We start from the raw sequence: 26,077 nt of genomic DNA, 5'->3' as shown, positions 1-26,077 counted from the left end.
GTGATAAATTTGAAACCTTGGAACATCAAAAGTCATCGACAAAAAGTTGTTTTTTGTTGGCAAGTGATTTATCATTGAGAGTTCTGTACGGCTATCTTTCATTTGGTGTTAATAACCTGAAAGAGGGTAAAATGTCACTTTCTCTCACTTCTTCTGTCCCTGAAGAAATAGAAAAGGTAAAGAGACCACAACTGTCATTTACCTGTGATCACACCTGTTTTATCAGGTGAAGTTGAAAATGTTTGGAGTTAAGTGGTGTTTAAAAAGAAGCATGGGTTCCGAGAGAGAGAGAGAGAGAGAGAGAGCGAGAGAGAGAGAGAGAGAGAGAGAGAGAGAGAGAGAGAGAGAGATCAGTACATTGCACAAGATTAATTTAAATAAATCTTAAAATAAAATAAAATCAATTAATCTTGCACAGATTTTAAACAATTCTTTTGTGGTTATATATTTTTAACTATTCCAAGTACAGGGCATACTAGTAAAAGTTTGTGTGGTTAAGGTAATTGTTAACAAAATCTAAGGTGGCTTCACAGGTAAAGGTGGGAAAAATCGAAATTTGGCGGGTCCGCTTTGTTGTGATGATTCACGATGTTTAACTAAAGACTTAGACTTTGGTCGTGTAATATACCTGCATTTCAGCAGAGCACTGTGATATCAGTGTTTATATGAGAAGGAGACCTGAATTTACATATTATTACACCCTGGTTTGGGTTTTCTTTTCGGAGAGTTAACATTGTGACATTGCATGAAAGCATTTATACTTTGAAATCAGGCATCAGAAAAGCACCTGTACAGTTCAGTTTTGTGGGTGACAGCTCCCGATGCATGTTGAGAAGTTCTAGCGAGTGCAATCAAACAGGATAGATTTAATAAATACAAGGAAGGATCTTACAGTGTTGTGTGTGTTAGTTCAATCATTGGTCATAGTCAGGATGAGGTGAGATCTTCACAGGTATGTCTCACAGTGCTAATGAGCTGTATATTGTCTAATTAGTTACATGTATTAATTGTGTCCTTGGTTTATGTATATTTGATGAGTTTCTTGTATTTGACTACAATAAAAAAGTAAAGAGTTTGGTGTATTGGTGGATGACATTCCTGTTGCTGTGGTATTTTGAGTCGACATGTAAAAAAAAACTGTTGTCATGTTGTAAAGGTCTAATTTGGGGTATCAGATTTTTTTCACATGTGGATTTATCACCAACCTTCGCATCTACAATACTTCAGAGTGAAGCTGTTCTAATGTATCAGACATCCAAAGAAAACATTCACATACATCTCACATCTCATGCTGTTGTCATTGTGGTATGTTTTCCCCACATACCAAAATGATACTGAATCTAACAAGGCCTTCAGTTTGCATTGGAGCAATTTTTCTTTTTATTTGTAAACTGTGTGAATTTTTGAGTAAATGTTTTTATTCCATCAAATTTTCCATGTCATTACAGAGGGTATGTCCACCAAGAACTCTGACCGTGGTGGGGCCACCCAGGGACCAGGGCCAGGAGGGGGGCAGAGACCCCTCAGCCCCAGAAGTCCCGGGTTTCACAAACATCGAAATCTGGATGCTCCAAAAACTGTAATGGACGTGGATTATAAACTACTGAATTCAGGAATAGCTGTTCTACCAGGTAAAGTAATGGCCCAGACATTTGTGACGTTTTTTCTTAATTAATTAGGAATCTTTACTGTACTGTTTTAATGTTTTTGTATGACAAGTAATATTGGTAGCAGGAAACACCAGCTCTATGTCTCCAGTTTTTTGAATGACATACACATGTTAGTAAGCCTGTGGTGTGATTTAATATGACAGTCATATATATTCAACATGACATTTGTATTTTTGGAGTCCTTTTTTATTTGTACTACATGAACCAAAGAATTCTGTCTGTGCATTCTTATCAAATGTTCGGAGATATGTACATCGTACAACTACATTGTATTGTATACAAATGCAGCATATTCAGGATATTTGAATTACTAATTTTCATGATCTTCGGATGATTGATGCATGTAAATATAGCAGTACCGGTATACATGTATAATTGTACTCAGTTATCAATACTTACCTCATTACTGGTTTAAAATAGAATTCATAAAATCATTGACTAATGAGTGGAAGTGAAAAGTAAATGCATCTTTCTGATCTCAATCTCAGAATTATAAAACAAGATTGCTGGTACAGTGTACATATAATAGTGAATTACTGGACTTACAAAATAATCAATAAGAATTTTGCAATGGATGAGACATTTTGGCAAATTGAATAAGTGACAAAAGGATCTTATTTGCCAAATCCACAATCGGTCTTAAATGAAATTGGTGACAATCTTCCAACAAATGCATATTCATCTTATGAAACCAACAAATATTTTCTTGTTGCGGACATTGACTGGTTCAGAAAAACATGGGTTTTAGCTGAGTTTGCACTCTATATTTTGCTTTCCAGTTTTGTTCTGATCTAAGCTATTATTTGTGAGTTGTTTGCAAAATGCAGGGCCTGCTGAATGCTAATATTTGATTGACTCGAATCATTCATCAACTTGAGTCATCTCAGCATCAAGTGTATTGCACACAGAAATAATTCATATCCTAACTCATAAATATGTTGAGGGAAATTGCAATTTATTGACTGTTGAAAAAAAGTTATAAATCAGAGAGAGAGAGAGAGAGAGAGAGAGAGAGAGAGAGTATGCAAAATCTAGCCAAACTTAAAAAGAAAAGAACAAAATGCTCAATGATATTCATAAATTTTTCTGTGAAAAGCCTTCTATCCTATAATGTGTAAAAATTATTTATCCTATTTATGTGTAAAATTATGCTGAACTGAAAGCCAGATTTCGTCATGACAACTTAGCAGACATTAACCTCTGATCTCATGATCCAAGATACTCGAGTTTCTAAAGCATTGTGTGCTTTGATTTCAATTAATTCTAAAGAACACAAATGACAGAATTTTACATAAAGTTTGACCTTTTATGCTTGACTGTTGGATGAACTTTGTTGTTCCGGTTCATTTCCTTTAAAGGTCACATTTTGGCCACCAAGCTTTTGGAAGGGGATAAAGGAAAGTCAGCTAAGGAATATTTAAAAGCAATGTTTTGATGTCTGTTTTTGTGAAAAGTACATACTAGCAAACTAATTCTTCTGATATACACCTGATGTTATGATGGTTTAACAGTCTATCCCCGGGTCATTCAAATATGGAAACCTTTCTGATTCAAAGAAGCAAATATATTTGATAACAACAATAACAAAAACTTTTACAGTTATAATGCTTCAGATATTGATGGAGTACTTTCAATACAATGAATCGTGTCAACATGACTGAGTTGGCTTTGTGGCTGTATAGCTGTTTACACTGGAGCTTTAGACCAGATGATATTGGCACTTGGTATTATCCAGATGTCAAATATTGCTCAGTTTGAAGAGAGAAAACTATTGGAAAATAACTTAATTTAGACAGGAGATCAAAGATCTTATTAGGATATTTATTAACAGTTTATTGTCAGAATAGTTCTGTATAGGCTTCATAGCATTGTGATCTCTCTATCCCACAAAGCCTTCAGCTTTTAGAACATTTGGCTTACATTATGTATAGAACTCACATTATCTGCAGGCTTAAATGTCATTGTCTCTGCTGCAACAGTTTTATGAGATATGATGTCATAATTATTGTGGGTTTTTTTTGGTTTCCTTTTTTATGCATCTCTTAAAATGATACCTTATTTGTGACAAATCATGTGTGAACAATGTTTAAATGTCATGGGTAGCCTACAAGAGCCATCAACCCCCTTCCCCCAGCAAGATCGGTGTATGTAAATAGGGATACAGTAAGTAACTCAGCAGGCCTCTAAATACACACACCCAACAATGCAAACTCTTGTTACCCTGTTATCAGCAGTAACAGGTTCTGTGCACTCGGTGTTTGTGTGTGCACAACATGTCAGCTAATGTCACTGTGCACAGTGCTCTGGGTTAAAATAAAGCAAGATCTGGTCACCTCCTCCATAAGTCACATGACTCAGAGGGTCAGTTGAGGATACTAGGGATGAAGGAGGGGGGGGGTCACACAAAGGTCTCTTTCATCAGACCAATAATTAAGGCAGAATAGGCAGAAAATTGCTGTCTCCTTCCTTGATGTATTGATGAAGATTTGGTTTGGATCAGTTTGAAAACGGGAAGTCTGTCAGATGTTGACAAATTGTTGGGAGAACATTTTAGTATTAATTGAAATTTGTAGATTGTTAACAATGAGCATGGTGTTTCTTTTATAGAACGAATCAAACAGTATCAGTGAATGATTGATATCAGTATTGATAAGGTGTATCCTGTTCTTGTAAGGACATATGTACTATAATTGTCATATGCTTGCGGGTTCTACAGTATTAAAGAAGATTGGTGATAAGTAAAATTTCATTTTATGCACAGTAGCTGGGCTCAGAAATTAGTTTGTCCTTGGATTTCTTGATCAATTTTATTTTTAGAGGATATGGCTTCATGCACAGCAGTAGTGCTGGAGTGTGTTCAAGATAAATGACATTGGAAAGGGGATACCCGGTTACGTAACATGTTGTCTTGCCATAGCATTGCATCTCCTTGGATTAACCTTGTAGAGTTCAAGCCTCTTAATATGAGATGTATCTTTAGTATCAGGCAATCGTTTAGACTTTGTTTCATTGCTGTCAGCCAGAGAGTCTCTACTTATCAACTTTAATCAAGGTATCCATTGAAAATCAATTAAATTGGTTTAGACTTTTTTGGCAACTTCATGGCCTTCACTGGGACCCTATTGAGTCAACATGTCTCGGTGAATTCTGCCAGATTGTCTTGTGTTTTTGCTTCTTTTGTGTGGAGAGGGGTAGAACATGAACTCGTACTGATAGGGAAAATAAAGAGCTGTTGTCGGAAAGGTCAACATAGTCTGTAGTTTATTATGGCTGTAATGGTACTTAAACAGAGAGAGTCGATATTGGTCAAATTCCTGTCCTTTGATCTAATTCTGTGTTGATATTTTGAATTAGTTCTCACCTGGAATATGTAAACAGGTTGTGATATTTTAAGTGATAAACTACTTAATTATTGAATTCAAAAAGACAAGGGGGATTGACCTGTAAATTCTTTCTAAGCTGGTTAACTTTTTCAAATGAAAATTCTTCTTTTTTTCTTAAATACATGTACCTATTTAGATTACAAATTAATGCATGTACATGTAGAATTTTTTTTTTTGTATTTATTCCTAAATAATTTCATAGCTTACAAGCGTTTTCAAAAATTTTGCTCATGCATTAATGTTTGAAAATACTTATTAATTCCTGCAAATGGTATGCTCTAAGAGAAGAACTTCTCTCAGTTCAATATGACTATTATTTATAACCGTTCAGTTCAACATTCTTACATTGCATATGCCGGTACCAAATCCTATGAGTCATTCCAGTTTTAGGAAGTTTATGTATTCATCTTTATGAGTGATGGCTATTTGACAATCGTGTGGTTGGTTATGGCACCAATTTAAAGACCAGTGTCAGAATATTATGCCCCCTCCCCCTCCTTAAAAAATGGAAAAATAATGTAACTTTTATTACTCATCTCAGTATTATGACTTGGTAAACATATTTATTGTATGATAACAATGATATAACAAGCATGGTATTTCAACAAACAGCAAAATTCTCTTTTAGTGAGTGTAATAAATTTCAGACCTTGTATTATTACCAAACAGGTATAGACAAATATTTTGTTACATTTTGATATAGAAAGAAGAGGGAGGTTTTGAATGGGGTAGTTTAATATTTGTTTAATTTCTGATTTGTAGGGAGCCGAGATTCAGAGGAGCGTCCAGTTGTGTTCATCTTCACAAACAGCTCCCTATGGCAGAACCAACAGGTGCCCAGTACAGAGCTGGCCAGACTCCTGATGTATTACAGGAGTATACCCAGGTACACCAACCAACTGACATACTGTACCTCACTTATACTACACTAGAACTTTATTTACACCTAAATTGCAACTATGTTCAGAAATTCATTGCTCTAGCTAAAATTATACAATTTTTTTTCTATTACAATTGGTAAATCATAATTTCAGTATTATGTATATCTGTTGTATCTCACAATATTTTATATGATGCAAACATGTATAAAAGTTGTATGTTGTTCTCCAAAGCAAGAGTGCACGCTCTGCAGAGACTCTGAAGCCAACTGGCTTCGCATTTTGCTTGCCTCGCATATGTTTATAAATGTACTTGTGTTCAATGCTGATGAGCTTATTGGTCAAAGTTGAAATAAATAATAAAATAAATAATTTGGGGAGACCTTGCAACTTGCCGAAACCAAATTCTCATCAATAGAACTTTTACACATAAAGGAAACAAAACCTGAAGATTTATATGTGGATCATGATGAATGTGTCTGGAGTAAATTTATTGTTGTATCCTGTAAAAATAACATCTGCATGATGATATGAATGTGATGTATAATATATGGAATTTTTGTTACCTTTGTATCAAAATGTAGTAAAGAAAATTTGTTCTCTGGCATTCTCTACATCAGATCATTAATTCAGTTTTGAAACTGATTTGTATCTTTGTTTAATGTATCATTTTTATGTACCGGTACACTTGAAGAACTTTAGAACAGTAGATTAATTTATCAGAGCACTTTCTGTAAAATGTGTTTTGATATTTTTAATAACCTTTTATTTTATATCGATTGTAGAGATGAAGTCAGACTCCATGGTTTTACAGTTGTTGCAGTAATACAGGGTGCCACTTCTTCCATAATCAATACGTTACTAGAAAGTCTCTATCTATTTGAGGTAAGAAATGCACTTGAAGGCGAATCAAGTTTAAAGAAAAAATGACAAAAAAGATTCTCAAAACATTTCATATCATAGAGCCTCATATCCATACTTCTATGAGTAAAAAAAAAACATGCAAACAACTACAAGACACACTGATATTGTAGGGGAACTGTCCTGGAGGTATAGCTGTCCTGCATTTCCTAGCAGACACTTACACCCAGCCCCTGCTACAGATGTCACCTGTATTCGACTCCCAAACTCCGTTCAAGGTAACATTCAATAATACCTTTCGGTAAAGAAGGATAACTCTTGAATGCATGTAAGAGAAAAAGTGGAAATTTTATAGCTCTATAACTTTACCAAAGCCTGTATAACTTTGTTCTGTTTCAGTTGGATGTTCTTCTTGCCCCTGAGTTATTACAAGAGTTCATTCCCTTGAATCAGCTTCCATTAGATCTAGATGGACACTATATGTATAATCATGAGGAGTGGATCCGATTTCATGTGGTATGTTTTTTTGAACCTTTGATAGATAGTGGAAATATATCTATTGAGAAATTTATATTCTGTAATTCAAGTTATGTTCTTCTTTTAATACTAAGAATTAGAGGACAAACTTAACAAAGTATGTGTATAATAATGGATTTATCTTTTAACTATTTGGTTGAATGATAGTTTATTTTTCATTTTTGAAAGCACATGTATTAAATGTTAAAAATAGTGAATAATACCAAAATTAAGCTAGGAGAAGCACTGATATAATTTTTTGTTCATATAAAAATGAATTACATTAAGATTAAATAAGCATGTTTGTATATATACATTTACATTGACTGTCCTTGTCTACAGGAATTGGACCCATTCATCAGCAAGATACGGGGTGTGGCTAAATACCTGATGGTCACCATGCAGGAGCTGAGTGAGCCCCACATAATGCCGGTCACTGCTCAGGAGGCTCGACAACTCATTGAGCACCACGAACAGTCCATGAAGGCCGCATTCAACGATGCGCGACTGATCTCACTTCAGAATGAGGGCGAGTCCATCATCAATTGCCTCAGGAGGTTGTATGCTCACATGGGACACTCGGAGGACTACAGGTAAGCTTGGTGCATAGCAGAATCAGCATCACAGCAATTGTTAAGGTGGTATGGGACATCTGTTGATATAAATGGGGATTAAAGTAAATCATAATTAAAATACTTTCACTGGTTTAGAATTCTTAAATTTTCGCTTTTAAAAATATTTGGAGTGGTAAAAATTGTAAAACCCCCAGCGGGTTTTGAACTTATGACTTACAGATTCGTCGGAAACCCTCTAACCCTCTGCGCTACGGTGTTAGGTGACAATTTTGGGAAAGAAACTACTTGTATAATTACACTTGGTTTTATTGTTTATTTCAATAAACAATACATCACAACATGGAAGTGTCCCGTAAGTGCCACCTTAACTGTGTCTAGGGGAAAAAAGACAACCTCTGATGCAAGAAAATATTGCAAAAACTGAAAATTGTCCTACTATTACAAATCTTCTTTCAAAAACATACAGCAACATCATATACTGCTATGACCACAATAATATTAATTTTCTATTAAATATCTACAGTAGTACCACAACAATACCAAGCAGTATCTTTTAGGACTAATGACAAAATGACCTACTGTTTGAACTTGATACTTAAAAAAATGTCCTACTAATTAGCATTGTTCATTGAACCTATGAATTGTTTGTATAGAAGCATTTCACACCACCCAGGATGTGTTAGTACATGTACCTGTAATTGGGTGTATAGTTGATTTGGGTGATTAATTGACCTTACCTGGCTGAATGGCTCAGGCCAGTGATGTCTGTGTAACAGTGTGTTCGGGTTTCTAGAGAAATGTTATATTTTACTTCCAGGGATTTGATGGAGTCTGTGAACAAGTTGTATGATAACTTGAACAGCACCATGGTTAAACTGGTTCATATAGCTGATAGCAGGCTGTCCAAGCTTGAACACTGCCAACAGCTCAGGGAATTCGAGGAAGAATGTACCAAGGTTAGTACATGTTTGGATTGGGTTTAAACTACCTCTATAAATCAGCCTTGTACTGACTTCTCCATATTCAATGTACTTTTCCACTTAGAATTTATAATCAAGTTAATAATGATAATGTTAGATTTAAAAGAAGAATGTTATAATACATTCTTCTAAAGATGATACAATTAGTAACATTTTGTTCTGCCTTATTCTTCTGACTCAAGGATGTCTATTCATAGCAGATACAGAAACCACGTAGCTTTGATGTAAATTATGCATTTAATGTTGAGTTTGGATGGTAATTTGTGTACTCCCCTACTCTGAAACATCAGAGGGAGTTTTCAACTCATAAGTACAGTTTTGGATATGATTTCAGTCAAGATGGCTTAAAATAACTACAGGTATTTAATTTTTAAAGACAAACGGTACGCATGTACTTATGTATGGCTTTTGTGGTATGAATGGATAAACAATGGAAAACAAGAAGTATGATTTGAGTCTTGACTGCTTTATGAATTTTTTTTCAAATGAAATTATACATTTACTTATGTATTGCTTTTGTAATATGAATAGGGAATGCAATGAAAATCACAGCTTTTTTTCAAAAATACATAAAGTTGACTTTCTCTGCATGCCCTCCTTTCTTTACAACTTATTTCTGGAACATTCAAGAATTAAGATTGGTGTTATTGAAATTGAATATGATAAGCAATTACATTACATAATGTCGTATATTTAAAGAAAGTTGCCATGGTAATTTTCTTTAAATTTACCATGAAGAAATAGTGTTCTAAGTGACCTAGGGGATGGAGAGCTGTAGTCATTGACAAAGCACCAATGTGAGAAAGTATTGATTTTTCAGGAATAGCAATTAATTTCCTCAATTAGAGGAGGGCATGCAACAATATTCCACAAAAAATTACCCAATCATCTCCAGGAGGGAGTTTTGCAAAGCAGGACTTGATTTTTTTTTGGCTGTGTCAATGATATCCATCAAGATCAAGATATAAGGCAGATTGTGGTAGAAAATAAGAGTGTATAGGTGTTAGAAGCACCTGTTAGAAATCACCTGCAGCCCTGCAGATCTTACAGGATTGAAGGTAACAGAGTGATACCTCCAAACAATAGGCAGATACCCCACAGAGTGTGATAATTGTTTGTTATGTATTAGCCCCTTTTGAAGTTCAAAGAGAGAGTAAGTGATAGCTTGCAGGGATGTTTTAGCAGTTTGAGGATTAATTAAACATTGGAGGATTTTGTGATGTAGGCATTTCAGATGTTCTTATGGCTTTATTATTTTTTGAATGGATTTTTTTTAGGATTTCATTGCTGTGTTTACTATTGATACCAGGTATTAAATAAACATTTTATAGATAGCTTGAACTTGAAATGTGTCATAGGGATTTACAGATTCGGAGTGCATAGAATATTTACTAAACTCGCATTTAGTATAACATGGCTGTCAACTATTTGACCTAGATACATGTGTTTTAGAGTGTTGGATAAAATAAAAACAACCAATGTTTCTTATCAATTCATCATTATCTGACCTCATTAGTCCGATTTTATCTGAGGCTAGAAACTGTGGAATGTGGTGATGAGCCTGGTGAGATATTGCAAGATTAAGGAGGCTCTGACACATGGCCATTAATGTAACCATTTCTTCCTCAATACACTAGAGACTGCTTTAATAGTTTGGCTAAGATAGTAAATCTCAAATGCATGTTATGCATGTATCTTGTCTGACAAAATCCAAATGTGATTTATTGATAGTCCAAGTGGAGGAGAGAGGAAACTTGAAAGAGTTCACTAATAGGAATTTGTTGTATGGAAGTTTCTTGTCAGAATGTGATGAAACTTTGTACATATAATTTATTTCTCCTTTCTTGTAAGTCTATATATTTACTACTGTGGATGGAACAAGATTTTGATTATTGCCTGCTGAGATCAAGCTAAATTTTCAAAACATGGGGTGAGAAGTATACAAATTCTGTCAGTCTGATAAAAATATTTCTTTGATGCACAGGGAGGTTAATTTATCAGTATCAACAATGGGTATGGTGAATCAAAGGTCAGGGTAATAGAACAAGAAAGGCTTCAGAGCTATGTTGCCAAGAATATGCTTTACCTTCCAGTCAGTGTGTTTACAGAAACTGAAGTCTCGGATAGGAAACACCTGTACCAGGTATCCGTCAGGTACAGGTGTCATACCGTAAATAAAGACGTATAGGTATACCATCAAGTCTTCGTTTTTGATGTAAGTAAGGAGACACTCTTCTATGAATAGGTGGGGGGAAAATGTGAAAGAATGTATCGTTTTGTAGTCCAGGGAAATTTATGTTGGCTACATGACAGTTGTGTGCTGGTACATTGTTTTGTTTGGTGAGGGTGGGGATAGGGGATGAAGCACCACTGGCTATTAGCTGATTTTACATTGTAATAAAATCTTCATGAAAGCTTCTAGACATGAATTCATGTGACTAACCCCCCCCCCCCCCCCCCCCCATTGCTTTGAGGCCATTTCTTTCCCAGATGTTTTCTTTCCAATCCTAATGAGAGATTCCTCTGCTTAACAGACGATTCCTTCAGATTACATTCAATGAATGTACAATGAAAAAACAAAATTCTAACATTTTGACTGGGAGAAAATTTTAGGATGGTCCAGACATATATTGCGGTTTCTATTTATAGATTATCGCCTGGACGGAACGAACAGGTGAGGAGTATCTACAGAGACACACCCAGCTCGGGGACAACCTCAAGTCCATCCGCGTTCAGCAGAAGGAGTTCGAGAAGTTCTACTTCTCTGCTATGGTAAGTTTTATACTTATAACTTCTTATAATAACTATATACACATGAAACATCCATGGAGATTTTATGTAATGTGATTTTTTACTTCTGGTGAATCGTCTCAAATTTTCTTTGAAAGACAACACTCTCCAACTTTTTCTTGTTCAGATTTGTTTTTATATTTTCTAATTTAAAAATATTACCTCAGCGGATATGAGAAATTAGGCAAAAAATGTTTTTTCGTCAATATTTTATCTGTAAGCTTGCATGATTCTTTGAATTTGTGAAGGTGAAATTTTTTCCTGGTATTAGTTTATAGCTGTGCAGTGCCTTATATTTTTATATCTATCTAGGGAGAATCTCTAGCTATCATTTGATCATCCTAAAAGATTGATAGTCACCATGAATCATAGCTCTACATGCTTCTTGCGATTTTACTCAGCAGATGTTATATTGCAAAACTTCACAGTTCTAAATGTAAAACATTAAGAAACATATGTTTTCTGCATTTTTTTAAGGATTAAGAAGTTTTTTTTTATCTGTCTTGTTGTGTTTTTGTTAGAGAAACAGCTGCATATAAAATCTGTCAATGTGAGGTCTAGAAAATCATATTAATACTAATTTACAGGAAACAATAAGTTAGGAAAATGTAAGTTAATTATCAATTAGATATTAACGATTGTGGGTTAATAGAGGTGGGAATTATTTTCTGTACTGTGCAGACTGTAGGTTCACTTCAGTTTGTATGTAAGTAACTGTGACACAGTAGGTGGTCCAGAGAAATAATATTTGCCTAATTTTGGAGATTTTGTACTTCTGGTATTAAGTAGTAACCACAAACAATAGACAATTAAAATAGTTCAATGAAATTAATTCTTAATGAAGTTTATTTTTGATGCATTTGAATTTCTTATGAAATTGTTAGTGTTTTTTTATTGGTGGTGGTGGTGGTGGTGGGGGGGGGGGGGTGATGGGGTGATGTGTCAGCATGAGCATCTTTTTGTTGCATCAGAAATCAAGTTGAGTTTACATAAGAAAAATAAACAGTTATGGCACAGCCATTGAGCAAAAACTAATCTTGTGGAGATTCTGGCACATCTTGATCTTGTGTTTTCACTGGAATTATCTCCTCAGCTACTTATGTTTTGGAGGCCCCAGCATGAGGTCACAGAGATGTCTGCATCACACCCCACCCCTCTGACAAGACTGCCCTCTGGTGGCAAATCCAAGCCTCCGATTGTGCTAATTTCAATGGGGTGGAGGACGTATGATGTTTAATGTTTTATCTTGATTCCATCTGTTTTTGATTATCATCTTGATAAACATAATAGGCTTAAAGACTTTCATAAGTTTGTGATGTTTTCATGAATAGAGGATCTGAGCTGCTCAGAGCTGCACAGCAATTGTACAGGCATTAGTCACTAGGGAGTTAGCAGCACACAGAGAGGTGTATTTCTGGTGATTCTCAAACTCAGTTGGATTTTATGAGTATTTGTTACCAAACTTCATTACAAGTATTTGTTGTTTTGTTTCTTCACTGGAACTGATTAACAGTTTTGTTTCTGATTTGGAACTGATTAACAAAAAAAAGTCATGGGAAAAATTCATGTGCGTTGGATAACAAAGAAATTTAAAAGGTCTTTCAATTTTCTCCCACTACTGTTGTGTAAATTTAGGATTTTATTATTTGGGATGGTAAGACTCTCTCTCTCTCTTTCTCTCTCTCTCTCTCTCTCTCTCTCTCTCTCTCTCTCTCTCTCTCTCTCTCTCTCTCTCTCTCAAATGTTAAAATGCTTGACATTAGTATTTTGAATTCTTCATTTTTGTCATTAATTTCTAAAACCTGACATAACATTTGTAAGAAAAATTCAATTATTCAATATGAATTTCTCTTACAAATGTTACATACTTGTGAATAAATTTTTATTACTATGATTCATTTTTAAAAACATATTGAAAGCATTGAAATTAGATATTATTTACGGTAATTAGAAATTCTTATTAAAAATTGTTTAAATTCTATTTGATCCATAAAACACTTTCAATAAAAATCTTAAAATAAAAAATGTTTTTAAAAATGAATGTAATAATTCAAAGTAATTTGTAAAATAAACTAAAATCAATCTTAAATTATTAAGAGATAGCTAAATTGATTAGCAATTTAGGCATATTACTACAGGTGTTCATAAATTACAAAGACATTTGTGTTAATTTATTGCCAAGTGATAATTAGGAATTTATGAAAGTCTTAAGTTTAAATTTTCAAAAGAGACTCTACATCCTTCGGTAATAAACACAGTTGTTTGAAAAGGGAAAAATAAAAAGCAGTTCTATACAAATTGAAGATCTAACTCTCTCAAATGAAGAATCTACCATTTTTCATGAATATTTTTCTCTATTGATTTCAGACACACATAGAGAAGGGCAACGATCTGCTGGACGAGGCCAGCATGCTCGCTCAGTCCGGGAACTTCGAGGAAGCCACTGGATACAAGGAGCTGGCTCGGACTCTCAAGAAGCACCTCCAGTCCTTCACGTCCAAACTGGAGGACACACGGGAACAGATCGAGCGCACCGCCAAGTGTTACCAGCTGTTGGATAAGGTGAGTGTCTGTGGTGTGGAAAATAGAGGATGAAAAGTATTGATTTGATGTACATGGTCAGTCAAAGACTTTGTATTAAAATGTGAATTGATGTGAATGAAAGTTTTTGCGTCTTATGATTTATTTATATTTTAATTTGATAACACTTTTAACAAAAGTTTACTGGGTATTGTGGGAAGTTTTTCTTCAAGTGTGAATACTGATATTTTAAAAATATTTTCCTGGTAACCGTAATTGTACATGTATTGCTTTTATAATTGTTGTAACATGCAGACAAGTTCAAGTTCAAGTTCAGTTTATTCACTCAAACCAAATAATTTGGTACAAGAGGAACATATACCGGTATATAATACATACAAATACAAATCGTCAGAGGTACAGACAAACAGGTACATTTTCATACAGGGAAAAAATATAAATTAAAAAAAAAAAGAACAGACTATAGAATCACTACTTATGTTAGATTTTAGTATAAAGGATCATAATAGGAAAACAACTAAGAGGAGCAGACAGCATCAAAAAATTTTGAAATAAATACACATAATTTTCTTAGCGTGTACATAAACGTGTGCATAAACGTGTGCATAAACGTGTACATGTGCCTTAGACTGATATGATTGACACACAGGATTACCATTTACCGGTACATGTAATAATGGAATTTCCATCAATGTGAATGGATGATAATTTCATTTGTCATTTACATCATAAGTAATTATCACCTTGATTTTCAGACTTACGAGTGGGCCTTAGATGCTATGAAATATGTGGCAAGTATGAAAATGGAACACTGTGAAACATTGAACGGATTGGATAAGTTACTAAGAAGTCTGGATTTGTATTTACGTGATCACCCAGTAATGAAACCAGAAACATTCACTTGCATGTTTGATCTGGCAGAAAAACTTCACAGCAACAAATTATTGGAACAGTGTCGCGTGGCCAAAGAACGATGTGATGAAACACAAAAACTGCTAATGTTACGGCAGTGTACACTCAAAAGGGCAAGAGAGAAACTTGAAGTAGAACAGCAAGAGACTAGTCCCCCGGATAGCATGAAATCCTTGAGCCGTGAACAATCCCCAGCATCTAGTGTTGTGAGTTCCAGGAGATTTCCCAGTCCCCAGGAGTCAGTGTGGGAGCCCCAGTCCTCCAGTACTCCTTTAAGGGTAGTGAGACCCCACCCCGAACTACGCAAAAGTATGTCGGATCGTTTCCTACGGTCTCAGTTACCAAGGGAAGATTTTTACACTCAAGACATGTCTGACCGTATTGTAACAGCCCTACCCAAGTCCCTCATTGAATCCCGCCATGGGTCCTCGCGGGAGGACCTCACCGATACAGGAAGTGACATGGCCAGTGCCTCCCCCAGCCATGACTTCAAACCCCAACCCCTCCACTCTGTGTCACCCATTAACTCTACCTCAAGTCTGCCCTACCACAGACCCCAGAAAAAGGTCCTCAAGCGCGTTCCCACTGTTCCCTCACCAGGCAACATTATTATGGAGGAGGAGGACCAGTCAATGGACCGGAACCACCAAGTGTGGAGTAAAAGTCAGGATCCACGGCCCATCAGTTTGATCACTGCCAGTTCTGACAGCTTGTCCAGGTTAGTTGATGGCTCTTTTTCTTCTTCTTTTTTCAATGGAAATCTCTTTCGAAAACTTGATTATTTTTTGCCCCAAATATTCAGAAGATTTTTCAAAAAATAATTCAAAGTAATGTGAAGTATTTGTTTTTAAAGGTTTTTTGTGAGGTAAAGCTTGTAGTAATAGAGAGTAAGATGGAAAAGTGCTGTATTTTTCCTGTAATGCACTTATTATCTGAAAAAAAAATCATAAAACAAAAAACACCAAAAAAAATGGTAATTTTTTTAAGAGCGTAGTTTCCATATTAAATAGGTCATTTTCTTGGCAAGGAGAAGCACTGGAGGTCTGAACGGAAAATTGATTTACAATCTGATGAAAGTATTCTTTGGGAGATTTTATGTGGCATGTTCATCAGAAAATCCTTAGAATATCAATCTACAAGCAGTTTAGTGTGATTTCTTTATGGTATTTCACAAGTTATTGCTGATTTTATCACTGCAAATCAAATCAGCTATAAACTGACCGAAATCTAATATAAATATGTTGATTATTCCAATCATAAAGCCAAAACATGAACTTCTTGTACTCTGCTGGAACAGGATATTTTTTATTGATCTAGATACCAAGAGCAAAATTTGTTATCATAATACCATTATTTAGCCACTGAACTGAAGATTCTCTGCATGTCTTGTTACATGTATTAGCATTCACTTTTGGCCAAAGTGGTTCTTTATTATCCCCAAGTGATAGCTAGCTTGTTTATGTATAAGGATTGTATTCCAAGACGGTTTACCTACTGTAAATTGTTTTTTCTTAGGCATTTTTTGAGTTTGTGTTTCGCATTTCAAGGTTGCATTAATTATTAAGACATTCTCAAGTTTTGTCTTTCATTAAGGTTGAATTCATTTTGTAGCCTTCCAGAGGAGGAGACGGAGAATCAAGCCCCAGGGGAGGACAATCCTCCACCTCTTCCCCCACTCCCTCGGGAATGGACCCCTGTCCCTGTCAACACACATCTTACATCCATGCCAGCAGTATCAGAACTTAAGCTGTCCAATGCAGAAAAGAGTAAAAGGTGTGAAACTTTTATGTACCTATGAAAAGCTATGCCCCTAATTCTATATTAAACAACCAAACTTTGGTGTAGGCTTATAATGTCTCAACATTTTAATAAGGTGTTTAGATCATGACTGACTGTAACCTGATTTTCACTGGCAATGACGTTATTTTCATGATTGACTAATGATAAAATGGTTTGTAATGAGAAATTTTCATGAAATCAGTCTATGTTTAAAAATCTTTAAAAAATTAAGACAATATTGATATATTTTATTCCTAAAAGAAATTGTTGCAACTCTCTCATGCAGATAAGAGATGATTTACATTGTTAAGTTCAAAGTGAAATTTAACCTCTTTATGTTGTACTACAGAACACTGACCCACATCATGCGGGAGATGGTACAGACAGAGAGGGACTATGTCCTGTCTCTGCAGTATGTCATAGAGAACTACATCCCTGAGCTCCAGCGCCCAGATGTACCTCAGGCCCTGCGGGGGAAGGGCAGCATCATCTTTGGGAACATTGAGAAGATCTATCAGTTCCACCGTCAGTACTTCCTGAGGGAGGTGGAGAGATGTGAGAGGAACCCGTTCCAGATTTCTCATTACTTTCTCATGCATGTAAGTCTGTCTTTTATTTGTCATTTAATGGACAGTGTTATAATTACCAGTACTGAGAACCTCTTTTCTAATGTTTTACTGCATCTCTGATAATGGACTTTAAAAAAAAATTGAATTGCTTTCCACAATTGTTCTGACAAAAAAATGTTTTTTAAGAATTCCAGTAGAATTTAACCCTTAGATTGCTGCCTTAATTTTGTTAGTTTAAATAAACTGAAATTAAGTTTAAATAAACTGAAATTAAGCATACCTTGTTATCAAAAATTTGATTTTTGCTGCAAGATATCCCAAAAGAATCGTCGAATCATTTTGTACTTAGAGAGACCTTTTCAGAGACTTCTTTTCTTTCCAACAGGAGTCCCAATTTTACCTCTATGCCCTCTATAACAAGAACAAGCCAAAGTCAGACATGTTGATGGCAGAGTACGGAAAAGTTTTTTTCAAGGACAAGCAAGCCAAGTTGGGGGACAAAATGGACCTGGGCAGCTACCTGCTAAAGCCGGTACAGAGGATGGGTAAATACGCCCTGCTGCTGAAACAGATCATGAAGGAGTGTCCCCCCACGGACCAGGAGTATCAGGATCTTCGGGTGAGTTCCGAGGCCTTTGCATGATGGTCTTGAAATGATTGAAGTCATAAAGAAATCTCAACTGTAGAGACCTGTACAGCGGGGTCTTGACAGGTTTATACTGTAGTTATTAAATATGAGCAAATCTATTTTCACCTGAATTTTTAGGTAACCTTTAGAGACTTTTACATCTGGGTCTTGAAAAGATTTTAGTTAACAGGAGGAAGTCTTTTTTGTCTGATTGTTATTGTCATTAACACCTTGGAAAAGTTATCTGAAGTTATTTTACAAGCTGTTAATTTTAAATTTACAGTTTTTGTAATATTTGTCTGTACTTATGTCTGACATCTGTCTGTTGAGTTGTCCCACAAGGTTTTCTGCATGTTTTTTAAAATAATATTATTGAATTTTTTTTGTGATCAACTGATGCTATTTTTAAAAGTAAATCAGTTTTTAAAGGCAATTGCTCTTTCAAGATTTGGTTTCTTTGACAATATATCAATACAGCAGAGCAAAGGTTAAATTAACACCAGTAGAAGAAGTTGATAAAAATACAGGAAATGTGTTTTTATGTACTACATTCAGAGGGGTTATTTGAAATGCATGTTGTACAGAACACTGGTATTTTTTCAAACCATCCATCTTTTATTTTTGTAAACAGGCAGCTGAACAAATGGTCAAGTTCCAACTTCGCCATGGCAACGATCTTCTAGCAATGGATTCTCTTCGTGACTGTGATGTAAGAAATGTGGAAGAATTCATATCTCATTCAAAAATCTCTTTTTAAAGCATGACTATTTCAAATTTTCATTATAATGAATAAAAATGCATGTATCATTAAAATAACTTCACCGTTGCCTGATTGATAGGTCAATTTACAAGAACAAGGGAGGTTACTGCGACAGGACGAGTTCATTGTGTGGCAGGGCAGGAGGAAGTCTCTGCGTCACGTGTTCTTGTTCGAGGATCTGATCCTGTTCAGTAAGACAAGGAGAGGCCGCAGCGGGGGACCAGACAGCTATTTCTACAAATTCTCCTTAAAGGTACGCAACTTTTTTCTTGGCAAAAAGTCATAGAATAAACTCCTTTTTATACTATGAAGACAATTCACATTAAGGAAATTCAGAGTTTGCAAATTCTTTTAGCAAATTGAATTAGCCATTTTTGTTGAAGCAAGAATATTTATACAACTTTGTTTGGTGCAAAGACAATTCTGATATATTTTTCAGATTTTTAGGTTTTCTCAAAATATAAAGCATTTGTTTTATTCACCTATAGAAGTTTATTTGTTAGTTAGCTACTTTTGGAACAGGTCATAAATTATTTGCATAGAATTAAGCATGGTGCATATAGGAAGTACTGTAAATTCAGGAGTTAAAATTGAATGTCATATATTTTACAGATGGCCGAAGTAGGGCTGACAGAGAGTTATGGGGACACTGGATACAAGTTTGAGATCTGGTTCCGTAAGAGATCAAAGGGGGAAAGCTACATTTTACAAGCACAAAGCTCGGACATTCGTCATCACTGGGTGAAGGAAATCTCACGTGTCCTGTGGAACCAAGCCATCACAAACAGAGGTGGGTTATGAACTTGTTATAACATGTGATACTTTCTTGAGGAGATTTAATAGGAATTAATAAACTTTGTTAGAAAATGTAAAGATAAGGTCTTTAAACTTGGTAAATTTTTCTTGCAGAAAAGCACATGTCTGAGATGGCCACAATGGGAATTGGAAACAAACCCTGTTTAGAAATCAAACCCAGTGCCAACCAGATAAATGACCGCTTTATCAATGTGGCATCTGGCAACTTCCAGTGTATGTATTTGAAAATAATTTTGTGCATTCTCTTCATTTGCTACTGCATAACTATCATGTTGAATATAATATTATTATGAAAATAACTACTGTAATTTCATCACAATTCTTGCATCTACACCCTTTAACATGATATGTTGGACATTTAATAATGTGATGTACAATGATTATATAAATCTATAATAGAAAAAAATATATATATGTATATAACTAAAGAAATATAAAATACTTTTTGGCATGACAATTGCCTTATCATGCATGTAAAAAAAATCTATACATGTATACATGTACATGTGTTTATATTCTGTATTGCCTTTACTTCATTTTATGTTTATATAAATACATGTATACATATTTATTGACTGCATGCTCACATTTATTTACAGCTCGTACAAGGAATTCCATAGCTGTATCATCATTTGATCACATGTATCAGAACAACAAGCGCCCCCACTCCATTATCTCCATCAGTAGTACCTCCTCCTCTAGCAGCAGTCACTCGGGGGCCTTCCACCCCCACCACCTACCCACGGACACCTCAAGAACCACCAACTATCTCTCCAATGGTAAAGCCAGGGCACCTGCTATTCTTGTCTTTATATTCAATATCTTAAGTATGCTTTTGTACATTTTCATGATGTTGTACAAAATATATGGTAGTTGCAGCATGGGCATGAACAAAATTAAGATTCTTTGAGATTATAGTAGTAATTCATATACAATGGGGAGGTTGGATGAATAGACTCCTGTCATGAAACCAATGTTTTTATACTTTTCAATTTTCTAGTTCAATGCAAAATCTTTTTTCTTTTTTTCTTTTTTTTTAGAGAGTGGTATTGGAACAGACATTTCTTCGGGCGAGGACCATGGGATCAGATACGACCAATCAGAAAGAGGCATTGCATTTACACGGCAACCTGCAATCAACGAGTCCAATCTGTTTAGTGATACAATTAGCACAGATGTAAGTTAGCTGATAAAGTCTAAATTAAATGCCGGAGTTTACTACAAGTACCATTATATATTTTCAAAATAGTGCTTTAATTACCTGTAATGAAGTTTTTTTAAAGTTGTTGACTTTGGAATCTTTTAACTATTTTTCAATGATTTGTTCCGCAGGTTTGATTGATTACTAGTGGGCAGCTGTGATGAGAAAGTAAATAGACTTACAGTACAACAAAGACTACTGCCATTCGGAATCCTCAATTACCACAGGAGTAAAATAATCCTGGGCATCGCTTTTGCAAAAGAACTTACAACTTAGTAGTACATGTACAACCAAATGCTCTTTTTTTCATAAACTAACAAATGCTTCAACTTAGTACTGGTAAAATACATGTGTGTATAAATGTGAGTAAATTGTTATATAATTTTTTGCATTATAATAAGTGATATTAAAAAGGTGTAAATATTTACAACTTTGTTGTAAGCTCAGTTGTAAGACATGCCCGCCTGTTCCATGAGGTTCTTCCTTTTGTCGGTTTTCAAGGGATATCAATTTCGAGATAAAAGGGTGAACCAAACTTGGAAACAAAAAGTTTGAATAACAATTGAGAATTGGACTCAAGAGACTACATTTGCTCCAAGGAGTATGGATTTTGAAACTGAAGGAAATGCTTTTGAGTGCTTAAACATTGACTCAAAGATTTATGAATGTTGTAAAAATGAAATAGAATCCATTCTGTACCAAAGGATTGTTACTGCTGGATATGGTGCTAATTGTCTTTGTGTCTTCTTTACATGTTAAGGTTGTGTAGATCTGTTTTCAGCATTTTATTTTTTTTCTCTATTTGTGTAAACAAAGTTAACAACAGGATCAAAAGAATTTCACTCGTATATTTCTACCTCATCCATATTTATTCTTTTTTTTTCATCATCATTACTGTGGGTTTCTATTCAAGAGACCAAATTTAGATTTTTTTTCCTTGAGGCAGTTGTACATTTGTTGTTATTTATTGTAACTGTACATTTTGTCATTCTATAATGCTGATTATCAGTCGATAATACTTCAAATGCCAAATAATCACTGTACATTTAATTGATGAGTATTAAATATGTCAAAATTTGAATTTGGTTTTTGTTTTATTCAAAGAAGACAATTCTGCATGTTAAGATTGAAAGTTTTGTAATTGAATATGTTGGGCAAAATAATTATGAACTTTTTGTTCTTGTTCGACTTCCTTGCAAGCCCTTTAGAATCATTTTAACAAGAGCTTGGACTTTGGGAAGTATGTGACAAACTCCGATTAAATGAAGGTGGGGTCTACTCATAGTAAACTATCCAGTCACTGGCTAATAGAGATTCCAAATGATCTGTATAGTCTAACCATTAACATGAAATTATTAATCCGGAAGACTTTTAAAAAGACAAAAGTAAAGGTAAATACCCGGTAAATGGGGGTCTAACTTTCTTTCAATAAACACTTTTTAAAAATAACATGGTCATTTTTTAAATATAAAACCTGACATATACTGTATATGATATATATTAAGTTGTCTAAACTGAAACTCGTGAAAGAAAAGGGACTACAATATGAATTTGAGGTTAGAAAGTGTGAAATTATTAAGGAGGTTGGCACCTGAAATACAAATATGTCAATCATGCAATAACCATTTAAGGTATCCCACTCCTCAATTTTCTTGCATCAAGAATTTCTTAAGAAGTATATCATTGAAATCTGTAGATAAAACACACCTAAAAAAATACAATGGTAATGGGAGGGCAGTGTTCATCCCTCTAAGTTATGGCCAATTTATTTTGACCTTTTTTGCACCTAAAATGTGATTTCAGCCTGATTTGGATTTGTTGTCAGTATTGTTTTTAATTATGCACAATTGTCACACTTAATTAGAAGGATTACGAGAAAAATTTGTGTGAAGCTGCATAAATTTTTGTGACCTTTTTGCACATAAAATAAACAATTTCTTTAATAGTTACAATTTAATTTGAAATAAAAACATTTTGAATATCAAGAATTTTATAAGATTAATCCAGTTTGCCTCGATATGTATTCAGTATCATTTTGACATAATAAAACATGGAGGGTCAGTGATGTCAAATTTTAGATATTTGGCTTCAAAGGTAAAATTCTCTCAAAATTTGGCTTCCAAATCAGACATTTTCTGTAGATTTGCATTTTTTTTATGCTAAACGTCCATCACTCTCTCAAAATTTAGTTTTGTACAAGTCACACAGGACCTATAGAACATGTCACAAACCTGTCAAATGTTAAAAATGTAAATAATGAATAAAGTATAATAAAAAGAAAAGTATATTAAAAATTCATCAAATTGCTTTTTTCGAGAAAATAATTCCCCTAAAAACTTGTTTGATTCTTGAATTCAAATGGATTTTCTTTATGAATGTTGTGTAATTATGAAATGATGATCTATCTGTGAGGTTTAAATTAATAAAATCATATTCCTTTAAAATATAGTGAACATCTGCGCAATGAAATCAAAACATGAGGAGTGAAATACCTTAAACAATAAAATGCTTTCTTTGGTGATTCATTCGGGATATGAAGGTGGCGACATTGCAGAAATAATACATAATCCGCGTTGTCAGGTTATGTAATTTTTTCTGCAAAGATCGCTACCTTCATAACCCGCATTTTATTGTTAATATCTACATCTTTCTTTTAACTAATTAATGAATTATAAAAAGTAAGTAAAATTAACTAAATAACTGTTGATGTACTAAGTATGCTAGCTAAAAGAAACAGCTAAATCGTCTCCTGTGAGACTTTGAGTCGATCTGATTATTTCGTGCAGTCCGTGATTTTTCTTAGGTCGCTGTAGGTTTCGACCAATCGATAAACAGGCTGTGTCGATTTCAGTCCTGTCAGTTTCAGCCGCTGTAGATTTCGACCAACCGATAAACGATAGATTTCAGTCTGGCTGTTTTTTTAGAGCTATGAATTGACTATGGATTTCTGTGAGAAGTATAGGGAATCAACAAAAGGAAACAGGGGTAATGTATCATCAGAAAATAATCTTATGTTATTCTATTTGCTATCAGCAGTATCATTAATATATATCCAAAACAAAAAAGGGTCAAGCACTGATACTGAGTGACCCTTGTGGTATCCCAGATTCATTTTCAATCTTAAAACCACTTTACAATGGTATAAAGAGACTATGTAATACATAAACATTTAAGATTTTCTAATTAAATAACAATTATACCAGCATGTGTAGTTTTATAAGTAGATGAAAAACCTTCTAAATTCACTCTTTGTTAATTGTCTATCGGTAAGATAAGCTTCAATCCACCCAAGGATATTTGCACTAACTTAAGGTCAATAATTGAACAGACTATAATTCACCTGTAATTAATTTTTTTTGTTCTTTGACACCCTTACATGTTCACCATTCCCACTTAGCTAAAATCAGTCACCCATAAAATATTTAGAATTTTAGCTAAGTGGGAAGACACCATAGGGAATCATACTTGGTAGATGTAAATATTTAGATATAAAATGGGGACTTAATACATGTATGTTCATGTATTATATTTGTGACCCATGTGAATTGCATTATTTTTAAGAATATGGGCCCTAAACAGAAATTACTTTCCTGAAATGATTACTGAAGTGTAATTTTTTGTCTGCAATGATCGCTTTATAGATTTTTGAGATGATTGACAGTTTGATATTGTCATTTTTCATTTACATCTTTCTTTTAATATAAAATGATAAATTGACTGCAAGTTAGATTTAACTAGATCGGTATGTAAGCTAAAATAAACAACCAGATCGTCTCCTATACGAATTTGAGTCTAAAATCATCATGATTATTTCGTGCAGTGACTTTTCTTAGATCGTTGTAGGTTCCGACCAATCGATAAACGGGACGTGTAGTTTCAGTCCTGCACGGAGCGTGTAGATTTCAGTCCTGTAGTTTCTATAGAGCTATGAATTAACGCTAAGTTTCCGTAAGAAATAGATGGAATCATGCTCAGTAAATGTAAACACCCAAATAACCTACCAAAAGAAAGCATTTTATTATTTTTAAAGTATACTTGTATTTAAGACATCGTCGTCGCGAATATTTCTCGCCGCGAACCATTTGTTGTTATAACAAGACTGGTCTGGAGACTTGGTCGCGAACATTAGTTGTCGCGAACCAGCTTATCGGAGGTAAATCGCGAAATAAAGTTGTCGCGAATAAAAGTTGGTGTACAGTAGTTTATGTGCATTTAGAATCCGAGATGCAATAAATTTCACATCTTGGTGACTGTCCTTGAACTGAAAACCAGCACACGCTCCTTCCGTCTTGGTACATGCATCCATTTGGATCAGAAAACATGCAGTTTACTGTCACCCCATATTAGAGGCTTGTTCAGAATTTTTCAATGAAAGGAAAGTGGGTCTGACGCGATTTGAATACTTTATCTGCAAAGCTTGCTTTCTTTATATCTTATTAAAAACCAAGGAAAACATTTTATTGTATTTATCATATATTCATCATATATGAAACATTAAGATTTTTAAACAATCTATTGTTAAATTTATAAATCTTTGATTGTAACACATGCATACAATGTCAATTGAGTTGCATGTAGTATATATTTGCACGAGCCTACACGAATTACGACGTTTGTGATTTTGTTAATTAGTTTACCAATGCTCTAAAATCTGGCCCCAACTTTAAATCTCCTTCTAACTTCTCTATGCACTTACTATATATTCCTTGTGTAAATGTGATACTGAGAGAGAGAGAGAGAGAGAGAGAGAGAGAGAGAGAGAGAGAGAGAGAGAGAGAGAGAGAGAGAGAGAGAGAGAGAGAGAGAGAGAATCCAGTTTTATGGCATGGCCTTCTCTGATCTAAATGGCCTGATCCAAACGTTGGCTACCTAAATTTTGACCCCACCCCCTTGTCTTAAAAATTAATATGACATCAAATTTGGCGTATGCAAACTGTCAACAGTTTTATATATATTTTTTTCTTTATTTTTCTTTAATTTTATAAATCTATTGTTCATCGATTTATTCGAGAAACCAACTACACTGTTCCAAGACAATTGCCACATGAAGGAATGGTTTTAAAAATGCGAAAAAATCGACACACGTATAGCGGCGGAACTCGTCTGTCACTAACAGCAATTGGGTCAGATTCATTATATACATCCATTTTACCAATTTATTTTATCTTTAAATTTATATCTGCGTCATCTAACAACTTAAGTTGACATAAGTCATTAA

The 26,077-nt window shown here is 34.5% G+C and overlaps 1 protein-coding gene across 5 annotated transcripts in view; it reads left to right on the top strand.

The window, feature by feature from the left end:
* The window catches only part of LOC128187335 (puratrophin-1-like), a 40,170-nt gene extending 18,230 nt beyond the window's left edge, over nt 1-21,940 (top strand). For all 5 annotated transcript variants that reach the window (XM_052857741.1, XM_052857740.1, XM_052857745.1 and 2 more), the window contains 20 exons: nt 1,449-1,631; nt 5,816-5,939; nt 6,717-6,816; nt 6,966-7,070; nt 7,192-7,308; nt 7,651-7,901; nt 8,701-8,839; nt 11,513-11,635; nt 14,021-14,215; nt 14,950-15,824; nt 16,718-16,879; nt 17,235-17,484; nt 17,840-18,073; nt 18,714-18,791; nt 18,922-19,095; nt 19,455-19,632; nt 19,752-19,871; nt 20,258-20,437; nt 20,699-20,835; nt 20,991-21,940. In XM_052857741.1, coding sequence (XP_052713701.1) covers nt 1,449-1,631; nt 5,816-5,939; nt 6,717-6,816; nt 6,966-7,070; nt 7,192-7,308; nt 7,651-7,901; nt 8,701-8,839; nt 11,513-11,635; nt 14,021-14,215; nt 14,950-15,824; nt 16,718-16,879; nt 17,235-17,484; nt 17,840-18,073; nt 18,714-18,791; nt 18,922-19,095; nt 19,455-19,632; nt 19,752-19,871; nt 20,258-20,437; nt 20,699-20,835; nt 20,991-20,996 — 3,731 coding nt within the window. In that variant the 3' untranslated portion in view covers nt 20,997-21,940. The remainder of the gene's footprint in view (nt 1-1,448; nt 1,632-5,815; nt 5,940-6,716; nt 6,817-6,965; nt 7,071-7,191; nt 7,309-7,650; nt 7,902-8,700; nt 8,840-11,512; nt 11,636-14,020; nt 14,216-14,949; nt 15,825-16,717; nt 16,880-17,234; nt 17,485-17,839; nt 18,074-18,713; nt 18,792-18,921; nt 19,096-19,454; nt 19,633-19,751; nt 19,872-20,257; nt 20,438-20,698; nt 20,836-20,990) is intronic.
* The last annotated feature ends 4,137 nt before the right edge of the window (nt 21,941-26,077 follow it).

This window comes from Crassostrea angulata, chromosome 6 (genome assembly GCF_025612915.1).
Source record: "Crassostrea angulata isolate pt1a10 chromosome 6, ASM2561291v2, whole genome shotgun sequence".
NCBI classification, from domain to species: domain Eukaryota; kingdom Metazoa; phylum Mollusca; class Bivalvia; order Ostreida; family Ostreidae; genus Magallana; species Magallana angulata.
This window is presented reverse-complemented; position numbering and strand designations above follow the sequence as displayed.